The sequence below is a fragment of the Centruroides sculpturatus genome, unplaced genomic scaffold (assembly GCF_000671375.1).
Source record: "Centruroides sculpturatus isolate CEXI.00-Female unplaced genomic scaffold, Cexi_2.0 scaffold41, whole genome shotgun sequence".
Classification (NCBI taxonomy): Eukaryota; Metazoa; Arthropoda; class Arachnida; order Scorpiones; family Buthidae; genus Centruroides; species Centruroides sculpturatus.
The window spans coordinates 631,110-642,738 of NW_019384983.1; the positions used below are offsets into that span (position 1 = coordinate 631,110).

The 11,629-nt window shown below is 28.8% G+C and overlaps 2 protein-coding genes across 2 annotated transcripts in view; both read left to right on the forward strand.

The window, feature by feature from the left end:
- LOC111632810 (WASH complex subunit 2-like) overlaps positions 1–10,793 on the forward strand; it is a 30,612-nt gene extending 19,819 nt beyond the window's left edge. Inside the window, exon 3 of the mRNA XM_023377336.1 lies at positions 10,591–10,793. Coding sequence (XP_023233104.1) covers positions 10,591–10,695 — 105 coding nt within the window. The 3' untranslated portion in view covers positions 10,696–10,793. The remainder of the gene's footprint in view (positions 1–10,590) is intronic.
- Positions 10,794–11,018: 225 nt separating this feature from the next.
- LOC111632832 (WASH complex subunit 2-like) overlaps positions 11,019–11,629 on the forward strand; it is a 26,614-nt gene continuing 26,003 nt past the window's right edge. Inside the window, exon 1 of the mRNA XM_023377360.1 lies at positions 11,019–11,129. Coding sequence (XP_023233128.1) covers positions 11,019–11,129 — 111 coding nt within the window. The remainder of the gene's footprint in view (positions 11,130–11,629) is intronic.

Below are 11,629 nucleotides of genomic sequence, written 5' to 3' on the forward strand. Positions count from 1 at the left end.
TACTGTGCAGACGATAATAAACTCAACTTACTAGCCTAAAATCTCCGTAGCGTGTTGCCAGGCGGCAGAAAGCATATATATAATTATAATAAAGTTACAATAAATTAAGTTAATATATAATTATATATACAGTACCTAATTTATATATAATTAATATATAATTATATGTACAGTACCTAATTTATATATAATTTATATATAATACTAAACAGACAATAGCAAACTCAATTTAGCCGCTCCGTAGCGTGGCGCAGGGTCGGAGGAAAGTAGTTCGGCTGCTCATCCACTATTAGTCCAGACTCTATCAATCTTGTCGCGAAACGACGTTATAGGAGGTACTTTATACGAAAGTTGCTACAATTTTTTCGCTATGTTATAGGAATTGTCGTTATAGGAACGTACGTTATAGGGGGGTCGACTGTATAACACACAGATTTCCATTCACATCTTACAGGTTCCTCCAAGTTTCACCTTAGAAGTCTACATTCTGAATAAAATTTGTAATAACACCAAAATAAATGCAATTTTCCAGTTTTCACAAATTTTCATTTTAGGAGGTTCTGCCTCTTGTAAGTTTTATGGTATTATCGATGATATTTATATATTTGACAATAATAGTTTTGTGCAAACTAATATTCTCTTTATAATTTAACTATTTGAGTTTTCCCCATATTTTCAATAGCAAAAAATTAATGATTATTAGATTAAAATTTAAAAATTACATCAAAACCACTGGAATACCATTATTAATCTATAAACAGATAAATATTTATCATTACTGATGTATGTCTATCAGTTAAAAATGCAAAAGCTCCTAATTCCAAGTTTTCATTCCTCTAGAAATTATTGTAAATTTACAATAAATTTTGCATTTACAATAAAATCTGTTTATATTCAGTGTAATTTCTTACATTATGAAATACAGTAAGACCCCGCTTAACGCTAATTCGATATAACGCCGTCTGCTCGAAGCCTAAAAACAAGCTCAAAATTTATGTTGATTTAAATTATCACGGCATTTTATTGATTCATACATAATACGATTATTTACGAACATGAACCAATCAGAAAAAGGTGGCAAAAAGGTGTACATTCTTTAAATCTATGTTTATTTGGTGAAATTTTCGAAAAAATATAACATCATGGATGCTATAGGAAATATCAACTTGGCTTGGCAAGAATTAACTGATAAATGCACGAAGTGTGGAAAAAGTTATGGCTGAAGGTATCCAAGAATTCAACGAGAAGAGCCTATCACTGTATTGTTAGGTTGATTAAACTCAGCCTAATCGATACAGCAGGACTAGAAGATTTAGACGAACAGGATATTGAGGAGTTGACCGCAGGATATTGAGGAGTTACCGTTTGGTGAGAGTCTTATCAATGATGACCTTCAAGAACTGGCAGAACAAGGAATTCAAGTAGAACTGGAAAATAGAGTTTTTGAAAACGAAGAACCCAAAAAATTTCTCTACAGATTTCCTCAGTAAAAGTTTGGTAACAATAACCGAAATTGTTGATCAAAGTGTAGCAGATGATCTAGATTTTGAAAGGAGTTAAAAGCAAAATGAGGTGTTTATGATGCAATCTTCTGCTACTGACATTTCCTTAAGGAAAGAAAAAAGCGACAAATGAAACTTCATGACTTTATTGCAAAAAAATAAGAATTTCAGAAAAGTCAGGATCTTCATCACAAAAAATGAACTAAATATATTATTATACATTTCTGTGGTCATATGTTTGTGTCATTTAACATAAGTTATTTTTATATTAATTTGTATAATAATAATATAAAATTAAAGTAAAATTTGTTTATTTTCAGTCATGTGTTCCCCTATCCCGATTACTCTGTTAAAATGACCTCGTTTAATACTGTTTCATTTAGTGCAGTGTTTCTCAACCTGTAACGAATCGTTGCCCCCTTCAACATAGTATCGCCCTTTCACTACAAAATTTCGATGCCAAGGGACAAGGCTAACACCAAATTCGTACTGCATCAAATAGACTAGTGATTAGTATAATGTTATTTGTTTAATTATTGTACGATATAACGAATAAAATATCTAATTATTCTTAATATAATGTTTTACTATATCGCCCAGAAAATTGTTTTTCGCCCCCCAAAAAAATATAAATTGTTATTAATCGCCCCCTCAACATGGAAAAACACCCACATGGGGGCGATATCGCCCTCCTTGAGAAATACTGATTTAGTGCTTTGTCGTCTAGGAAGGCATCCCTCACGTCAAGCGGGGTCTTACTGTATAATGATTTTTAGTTGTATTGAACATTTTTTCAGTTTAACTTTTCATAAGATAATTTAAAAATCATTAAAAATATTATTATATTTCATAATTGAAGAAATTCCAAAATATCATAAACTTATCAATATTAATTTAAATGTGTATATATATTTTTAAACAGAGGTTTTATAAATAGTAGTGTTTACAATCATTCTTTCCTGTTAGAGTAAACTTATTTATGAATCAAATAATAGATATATTTCTTCTGTTGGATATATATACATATCAAGTATTATCTAAATTATTTCAATTCTGTCATTTTATTATTATTTTTATTTTATTATTATGTTCTAGGTATTGATTTTTGTATATTTTTAATTTTGGTATCTAAGTAATTAGTATACTGGAACTGTTCACAACTGACACTGACATGCACAAGAAATACCTTCCTTGTTTACTCCTGCATCATTTATTCAAAATTTACTTAAGGAAGGTTTCTAAATGTGGCCAAAAACATCTGTAAGTTAGAATAAATGATGCTGGCTTAAGTGAGGAAAGTAATTTTTGTGCATGTCAATTTTGGTATCACTTATTAAACTTCATTAGTTTTTATAAATCAAATTTCTTATCATGAAAGTTTACAATAATAATAAATTTTAATTAAAGGAAAATAAATGTATGAAATGTTATTTTAAGTCATTAGTTTATTCTCTTTAATCAAGAATGTTAAAACCAAATTCAATTCAGAATTGATAATAAACTAATATTTTAAATTATAAAATATAATTTTAAATATTAATTATAATTGTAAGAATGGTTTAATAGAAATGTTTAATTTTATTTTCCACAAACTTCCTTGTTATTGGAATATACAAATATATCATGTAGAAATTAGTGAAGTATAAAATTGCAATTAAAATGTTTTAATATAATCAATTTGACTATAATTAAGTGAAAACATTTTTTTGTTCGTTGAGCAGGCATTATGTTTTTCTAGAACAATCTTCAAGTTATCTATTGTTTATTGACTAAACAATATTTGATTTGTAGTCTTAAAATTAAATTGATTTGATAAAATTTAACAAAAAGTAGTGACAAGTTACTATTGTAATTTAAGATGGTATATATAATTATGTACAGTAATATTAAATAAATTGGAGCAGATGATTTAGTTTTTTTTTAAATAATTCTAATTTAATGTAAAAATGATATAATTTATAGATTATAAACATTAGAAAATAAAATTCTGAAAATGTTGTGCAATGCTGGAAAGGTCTATTTTGTCCCTGAACAGATGGGATCTTGTTTGAGAAACCCTAATGTCCACTCAAATGTATTTATTAATTTTAAACCTACTTATTAGTTTTTTAAATTTTTACTCATTATGGCATGTCACAAATGGTCAATAATCAATATGTAGCTTATTTGTGGCAGGACTCTGAAAATTCTTTACTTGTCAGAACCTGTAATATCTGGAATAATTGTGCTTATGCTCTCTTAATTTTTAACCATGCCCAGTAGCTTCAATAACTGCGTAATGCCAGGTTGTGCAAATTGGGCAAGAATACAAATGAGTAAGAAGTCTGCAAGTATAAAGTTTTTCTTCATAAACCTGATTATTAAAGATGGATGAACTGCTGAATTATTGGGCTATAAGCTTGATGTTTCTATTAAAGCAGCAGAGGTAGACAAATCAAGAATACTAGAGAGCAAAAGAAATACTAAAATCTCAAAAACAAACTAGAAATCTTCCAGGCTACAGGTGAAAAAACACAACATTCATCTCTCATAAATGCATTAAAGACAATTCCACCCACATGAATTGAATCAGAAAGGGCATTCTTGGTAGCAGGACTTTTCATTACTTAAATGAGAACCAGATTGACTGATTGGAGTATTGACCATCTTTGCTTTTTAAATCTTATTATAAAAATTTACAATAATATTTTGTATTATTGAAAAGTATTATGCTTTATTTAAAAAATGAAAATTACCTTTTAAGTTAGAAGTTTGATCTAAGTTCATTCTTTATTAAATTTTTAACTCAATTCGAAGCATTTTGTTGTTGTTGTTGTTGTTGTTGTATGCAGTTTTCAACAGACTTTAATAAATTTTTTCTACTTGTGAAAATTTCTACATAATTCAAAGGTAATTTTTAATATACAGGCATACCTCACCTTACGTCGGTAATTGGTTCCAGGAGAGGCGACATAAGTTGAATCTACTTGTCACTAGGCTAAACCATAAATTACCATTCCCAGTTCTGTATTTTATTTATTAATGCATTTTTAATAATATATGGTTAATAAGGATCTATTTTAAGCTTACAAACAAATAAATTTTAGTTTTNATTTTCTTGTTATAGCAATGATATAACTAGGGGAGAATGAGTGGCTGCTTCAGGCACAAACACATGGGGTTTTGCCACCTGCAAGGCACTCACCTTGCAGGTGGCAAAATTTGTAGCTATGCCACTGGTGATTAGTAAAATCTATCTTCTGTTTTTTATTCCAAATAATTTGATCCAAAAAAAGTTATACATTTTATGACTATTAATAAAAATACAGTATAAACTGCAATATAATTAATATTAAACAATTTACTTTTTTGTAATTAAAGATAATACTAATTAATAATATGCCTAATTTTAGTTAGTCTTTTTGTCTACAGATCTTAAAATTAATGATTGCTTTATTTTTCCATAATGTTGATATTGTCGAAGATGACAAAGAAAACTTTCCATGCTTTTCAATATTTTTAGCACCACATTCAAAGTTGCAAATAATTTCTACTTTTTCATAAACCAAGAGAAATTTTCTGTTCTTCATAGACATCATTCTCATAGAAGGATTCATTTCTAACTAGAGTATATGGTAATTTTCCAATAGTATTGATGATTGAATGAATTGGCAGAGTAGGGCCAGAAGCTAGTCAAAAAAGAGGGGATGGTCTCCAAAAAGAAAGGTAAGTATTGAATAGGCCTGTAATCAATGTAGATCATAAAACTCATTATCCAATGGCATAAAACTAAGTAACCCTTTCAGTTTTATCTCTTTCAAGAATTCAATATCATATTTCTTACTACTAGAACAATTAAGAATGTTTGTCTGTTTGCATATCTATCGAAAATTTGCTTGGTATATCCAGGAAGTACACTTGTTATAACCTTGAGAAAATGTATGGAAATACACACAAATTAAAATTGTTGTGGTGTCTTACTCAATATAACTGTGAACTCACTATATCCGTGCTTATAACCAAGTTTGACTGTATTTAAAATGTAAAAGAAAAATTATATTTTTGAAATTTTTTTCATCTACTATTTCTATTCTTTTATTTCCTTTTTATTTTCAGATATGGCAGTATTGTTATATTTGAAGTGTAACAAACATGAGCATGTGAGGAAATTGTCTAACATTAACAATTAAAAAAAACCACTGCGACTATGCTAGTCTATTTTCATATCAGACTTGCCTTTTTCATCCTTTTGCAGTAACATCTGAGGCTTAGTCACTTGTGGTGACATAGTATGTAACCATGAACAATACTTTCACACATTTTCATCTAAAATAAATCTGAACAAGCAAAAATTTTATTTAATGACATAAAAGAGTGTAATCTAGGGAGACTTTTTTGCTAAACAGATGTTACAATTTTTTAATCTCTTGCTTTATAAGCTTTACACATGAGGAATAATAATAATGATATGGTAAAATAATACAATAATTATGTTATATGTTAAAAAAACTAAAATTTTGAAAATTTAAACCTATATTGTATAGTTTCAGTGCCTGGCATCCTATCCACTCTGCTATTGCCATTCCAAGGAAATGTGAAACTGACAGACTTGTAAGCTAAACACTCAATTTTAAGAGGCTCGTTTTTCAGAAATGCTTGAGGAGTGGATCCTATTACAGGCATATTTCAGATTATGTCCATTTCATGATAAAACAAACCACAGATATACCCATCATATATTTCTACTCCTACCATGATCGAACTTAGCTATTCCCACTAATACAAAACTTCATCTATTTCAAATGTCGTCGTCTGTATAGTTTTTGCTTTGTGTATCCAGGTGAAGACAAATAATATCTTGGTTTTAAGAAAATTTGGGAAACATGAATTAATTATTTTTTAATGATCTAGCTGATTTTATAATCAACACAAACTTTCTGATAATTTAATTATCAAATCAAGACTCAATATTTGGACCCCTACTCTGGAATATTATTTATAATATTCCAGAGTAGGGGTCCAAATATTGAGTCTTGAGGACAGCCTTTATTTAAGGAGCAGGTTTTTTAGCAAAGCCCAATTTAAGCTCAGCTGTTCTGTCTTTTAAGAAATCCTTGAGCAAATAGAAAATAATTTGAGATACTGTAGTATTTCTGATAAGTTTTAAAACTGAGGGCCGCCACACATTGTTAAATGTGCCTTTTATATCTAGAAATATTAACAGAAACATCAGTCTCTATTCTTGCTGTAGAGCAATTTTCATATGTTATCAAATACCCAGTTTATTGAAAATGTAAGTAAAAATTAAATGTATTTAAATTTATTTAGTTTTTTTAGTTTTGTATATTTAAATGTTACACATGTGTAAAATTTAAATCTTGTATAAAAATTAATTTTAAAATATTTTTAGAGAGTATATGATGATGAAATACAGCCTGAACCAGAGACTCAACAGAAACAAGAAGAACAGGTTAGTTAATGCAGATTTATATTATACAATAATGAACTAAATACATGGAAAATATTAGTTATTTGTAAATATATCAATACAATTTTTACTAATCTATTTATATTTGACCAGATATTTAATAAATTTCTAACTTTTCAAAAAGAACAAAAACATTCATAAAATTTAAGATTTTACTGCATTATTTCTATATACAGTCAAACTCAGTTATAATGAGCATTAGGGGACTGGCAAGATTTTCTTGTTATAGCAATGATATAACTAGGGGAGAATGAGTGGCTGCTTCAGGCACAAACACATGGGGTTTTGCCACCTGCAAGGCACTCACCTTGCAGGTGGCAAAATTTGTAGCTATGCCACTGGTGATTAGTAAAATCTATCTTCTGTTTTTTATTCCAAATAATTTGATCCAAAAAAAGTTATACATTTTATGACATCCTGGGAAACAGTTCACTTTTATCCCAGAATCCAGGGACAAGCAAANTACTATATCGCCCAGAAAATTGTTTTTCGCCCCCCAAAAAAATATAAATTGTTATTAATCGCCCCCTCAACATGGAAAAACACCCACATGGGGGCGATATCGCCCTCCTTGAGAAATACTGATTTAGTGCTTTGTCGTCTAGGAAGGCATCCCTCACGTCAAGCGGGGTCTTACTGTATAATGATTTTTAGTTGTATTGAACATTTTTTCAGTTTAACTTTTCATAAGATAATTTAAAAATCATTAAAAATATTATTATATTTCATAATTGAAGAAATTCCAAAATATCATAAACTTATCAATATTAATTTAAATGTGTATATATATTTTTAAACAGAGGTTTTATAAATAGTAGTGTTTACAATCATTCTTTCCTGTTAGAGTAAACTTATTTATGAATCAAATAATAGATATATTTCTTCTGTTGGATATATATACATATCAAGTATTATCTAAATTATTTCAATTCTGTCATTTTATTATTATTTTTATTTTATTATTATGTTCTAGGTATTGATTTTTGTATATTTTTAATTTTGGTATCTAAGTAATTAGTATACTGGAACTGTTCACAACTGACACTGACATGCACAAGAAATACCTTCCTTGTTTACTCCTGCATCATTTATTCAAAATTTACTTAAGGAAGGTTTCTAAATGTGGCCAAAAACATCTGTAAGTTAGAATAAATGATGCTGGCTTAAGTGAGGAAAGTAATTTTTGTGCATGTCAATTTTGGTATCACTTATTAAACTTCATTAGTTTTTATAAATCAAATTTCTTATCATGAAAGTTTACAATAATAATAAATTTTAATTTTTTAACTATTATTGGTCGATTTTTAGTTACCGAACGAGGAAATGTCTGATTGACTTTTACTATTTTTAAGTTTCGATAATTAAGTTTTAATATAATTATGAACGAAAACGGATTGTTTATTTTATATTTTAATTAATTTAAAAAAAATCGATATTTTGAAAACGGTACAATCAAAATGCAGAGTTTAATAATAATAATAATAAATTTCGAATTATTTTATAAATATCGACCGGTTTCTAGTAATTTGAAGAGGCGAAACAATAAAATTTCCGAGTTTTGAATAAGAAAAACAAGTTTTTTTCATGTTAATACTAGAAAAAAAAAATATATTTTTTCGAATTTTACATATATTTTTTCCCCACTTTAATTACAGGAAATCGATTGCTGATAATCGTAGAGTAATACATGTGATTTAAATATACAAGTAACTTACAATGGCTGCTGTTTGATGCAGTACGTATTGTTATTTTTCTATTGTTACGTATCGATTTTTTATGATTTAGGGGCTCGATTTTAGATAACTCTGTCACATTTCGATTTTTCCACATAGAATAATATCTCCGCCGCCAAAAATTCCTGTTTTTTTTTTACATCCTTTATTTATAGATTTCTAATTAAACGACGACTCGTTAGAGATGCTCGACCCCCACCTTCACAATAATGCTTTCACACGACAGAAAATGTTCCTGTAGAAATTCAATCTACATTTTCTAAATCATTTATCGTTAATCTTATAAGTTTCTTAATCCTTTAATATATTCTGATATAATAAATCCTTTATAGAAGTTCCTAATCGAAGCGCATCGGTTCAGTAGAGATGGAGCCTCTTATTTATCCTTTCCATTGAAGAGGGGTAAGAAACTCGAGTCCTGTTTATGCCTTCAGTTGCCATTTACTTAAAAGACCATTCGATATATTCAAGCCCTTCGTTTAAAACTCTCCAAGTGAAGGATACAGACTCTAGGTTATGCTTACAGTCGAAGGGAAGTCAATCCTTAGAAACTCAATCCCTTCCATCCATCGTTGCTTCTCTCAGACGAATGACAGCTCAGAGATCAAGTCCTTAGCCGAAGAAGAAAACTAAATTTTATAGAATAAAACGCATTTTATGACGTTCAAAACCCGAAAAATTAGTCGAAATTTTTAATTTAAAACAAATTAATTATATATTAATGCAGATTTTTTTCTGTTTCAGAAAAAGAAAAATAAGTCATAAATTAATATACAGTTTCTATTTTGTAAGGGTTTTCTTTCTGATAGAAATGACAAATTGAAAGTAATTTTTATGTAAACGTAAATCAGTTTTTTAATAATTGATCTNTAAGTTAGAAGTTTGATCTAAGTTCATTCTTTATTAAATTTTTAACTCAATTCGAAGCATTTTGTTGTTGTTGTTGTTGTTGTTGTTGTTGTTGTATGCAGTTTTCAACAGACTTTAATAAATTTTTTCTACTTGTGAAAATTTCTACATAATTCAAAGGTAATTTTTAATATATATCTTACACATCGTTATTAATATGATTTTGAAGGTTGCAGAACATATTAAATTCCTTTAAAAAAATGAAAAATAATTATATCATTTGATTTCAAAATATTTTGTATATCTTAAAAATAATTAATTCTGTTCTGGGATTTCCTGGGATCCTGGGAAACAGTTCACTTTTATCCCAGAATCCTGGGACAAGCAAAACACTGGGAAATGAGAAACCCTAATGGACATCCTGTTTATCCATATAAGTGGACTAGATTTTTCCTGTTTCAGGACTACTACTATAATTAGTGTAAAATTACAATGGCAGTTTATCTGCCTTGTGTTTATTGAGAAAAAAGCTATAACAATTATACATTTGTTGTTTATTTAAATTATTTTTACGACTTTATAATTGTTTTCAATGTTAAAATTATTTCAGATTTTCATCAGAGATTAGCTAAGACTTTACATTCTTTAATATAATGAAATGCAGATGCAAAGTATCAGATAACAAATGAAGATCTACTTAAAGATGAAATAATGAGTGCATTTGGTTCTAATTGAAATTTAAACTGATTAATTAAAGCATATTTTCATGTTTTTACTCTAAACAAAATTTTTGAATTTTAGTGTATAGAAAAAATTTTTTGAAATAGATTTGAAAATGGATTTGATGATTTGAGTGCCAAGCTTTCAAAATTAAATATTAAAAAAAAATTTTTTTTAATAATTAGTTAGGAAACAAATAGCCTAATATTAGGGGATTGAATGAATAAATTTTATATAAAGATATGCTGTTTTATAGCTATTAAAAAAATTAATGTTTAAATGTAAATCCTTTAATTAAGCAATGATTTCTGATATTCAGCTTCTCTGCTATCTTCAAGATTTTTCTCAGCAATTAATTTCTAAAACCCATGAAATGGAAAAGACTGTTGATCAACTTATCCATGAAACGAAGGTCAGTTTTTGAAAAACAATAGTTATTTTTAATTTTAGTATACACTACTATGCATATGTAGCTAGAACTATTTCTAAGATTAACAGCACCAAACCTTTCTCACTAATTTCTAGCCTTATTAACAAGAGTACAAACGTTTTCGGCCTTCTTAATAGGCCTTCCTCGGGTACACTGTGGAGCGTCGGTTAGAAGANAAAAAAAATTTTTTTTAATAATTAGTTAGGAAACAAATAGCCTAATATTAGGGGATTGAATGAATAAATTTTATATAAAGATATGCTGTTTTATACCTATTAAAAAAATTAATGTTTAAATGTAAATCCTTTAATTAAGCAATGATTTCTGATATTCAGCTTCTCTGCTATCTTCAAGATTTTTCTCAGCAATTAATTTCTAAAACCCATGAAATGGAAAAGACTGTTGATCAACTTATCCATGAAACGAAGGTCAGTTTTTGAAAAACAATAGTTATTTTTAATTTTAGTATACACTACTATGCATATGTAGCTAGAACTATTTCTAAGATTAACAGCACCAAACCTTTCTCACTAATTTCTAGCCTTATTAACAAGAGTACAAACGTTTTCGGCCTTCTTAATAGGCCTTCCTCGGGTACACTGTGGAGCGTCGGTTAGAAGAAGTTTAAATGCTGCCAATGTTTACCCAGGTATCGTCTTACCAGTGACGTCATCGTCGATGATAGGTATACGATACCGAGGGCGAAAAATACATACTTTTGGTAAAGAAGGGAGGTGTGCAGATAGGATACTTGCTAAAGTTGGGGAAAAAAGATTTTAGAGTAAGCGCGCTACGTACAGGAGATGCACAATCACCACAGGGGGTTAGTGGGGAGTGACGTCATAGTTGAGGCCGTAAATATTCAACGCTACCGTAAGAACAGGCGTGCGAACGACCGTGGATGGTAAGGGGGTGTTACGATTAGAAG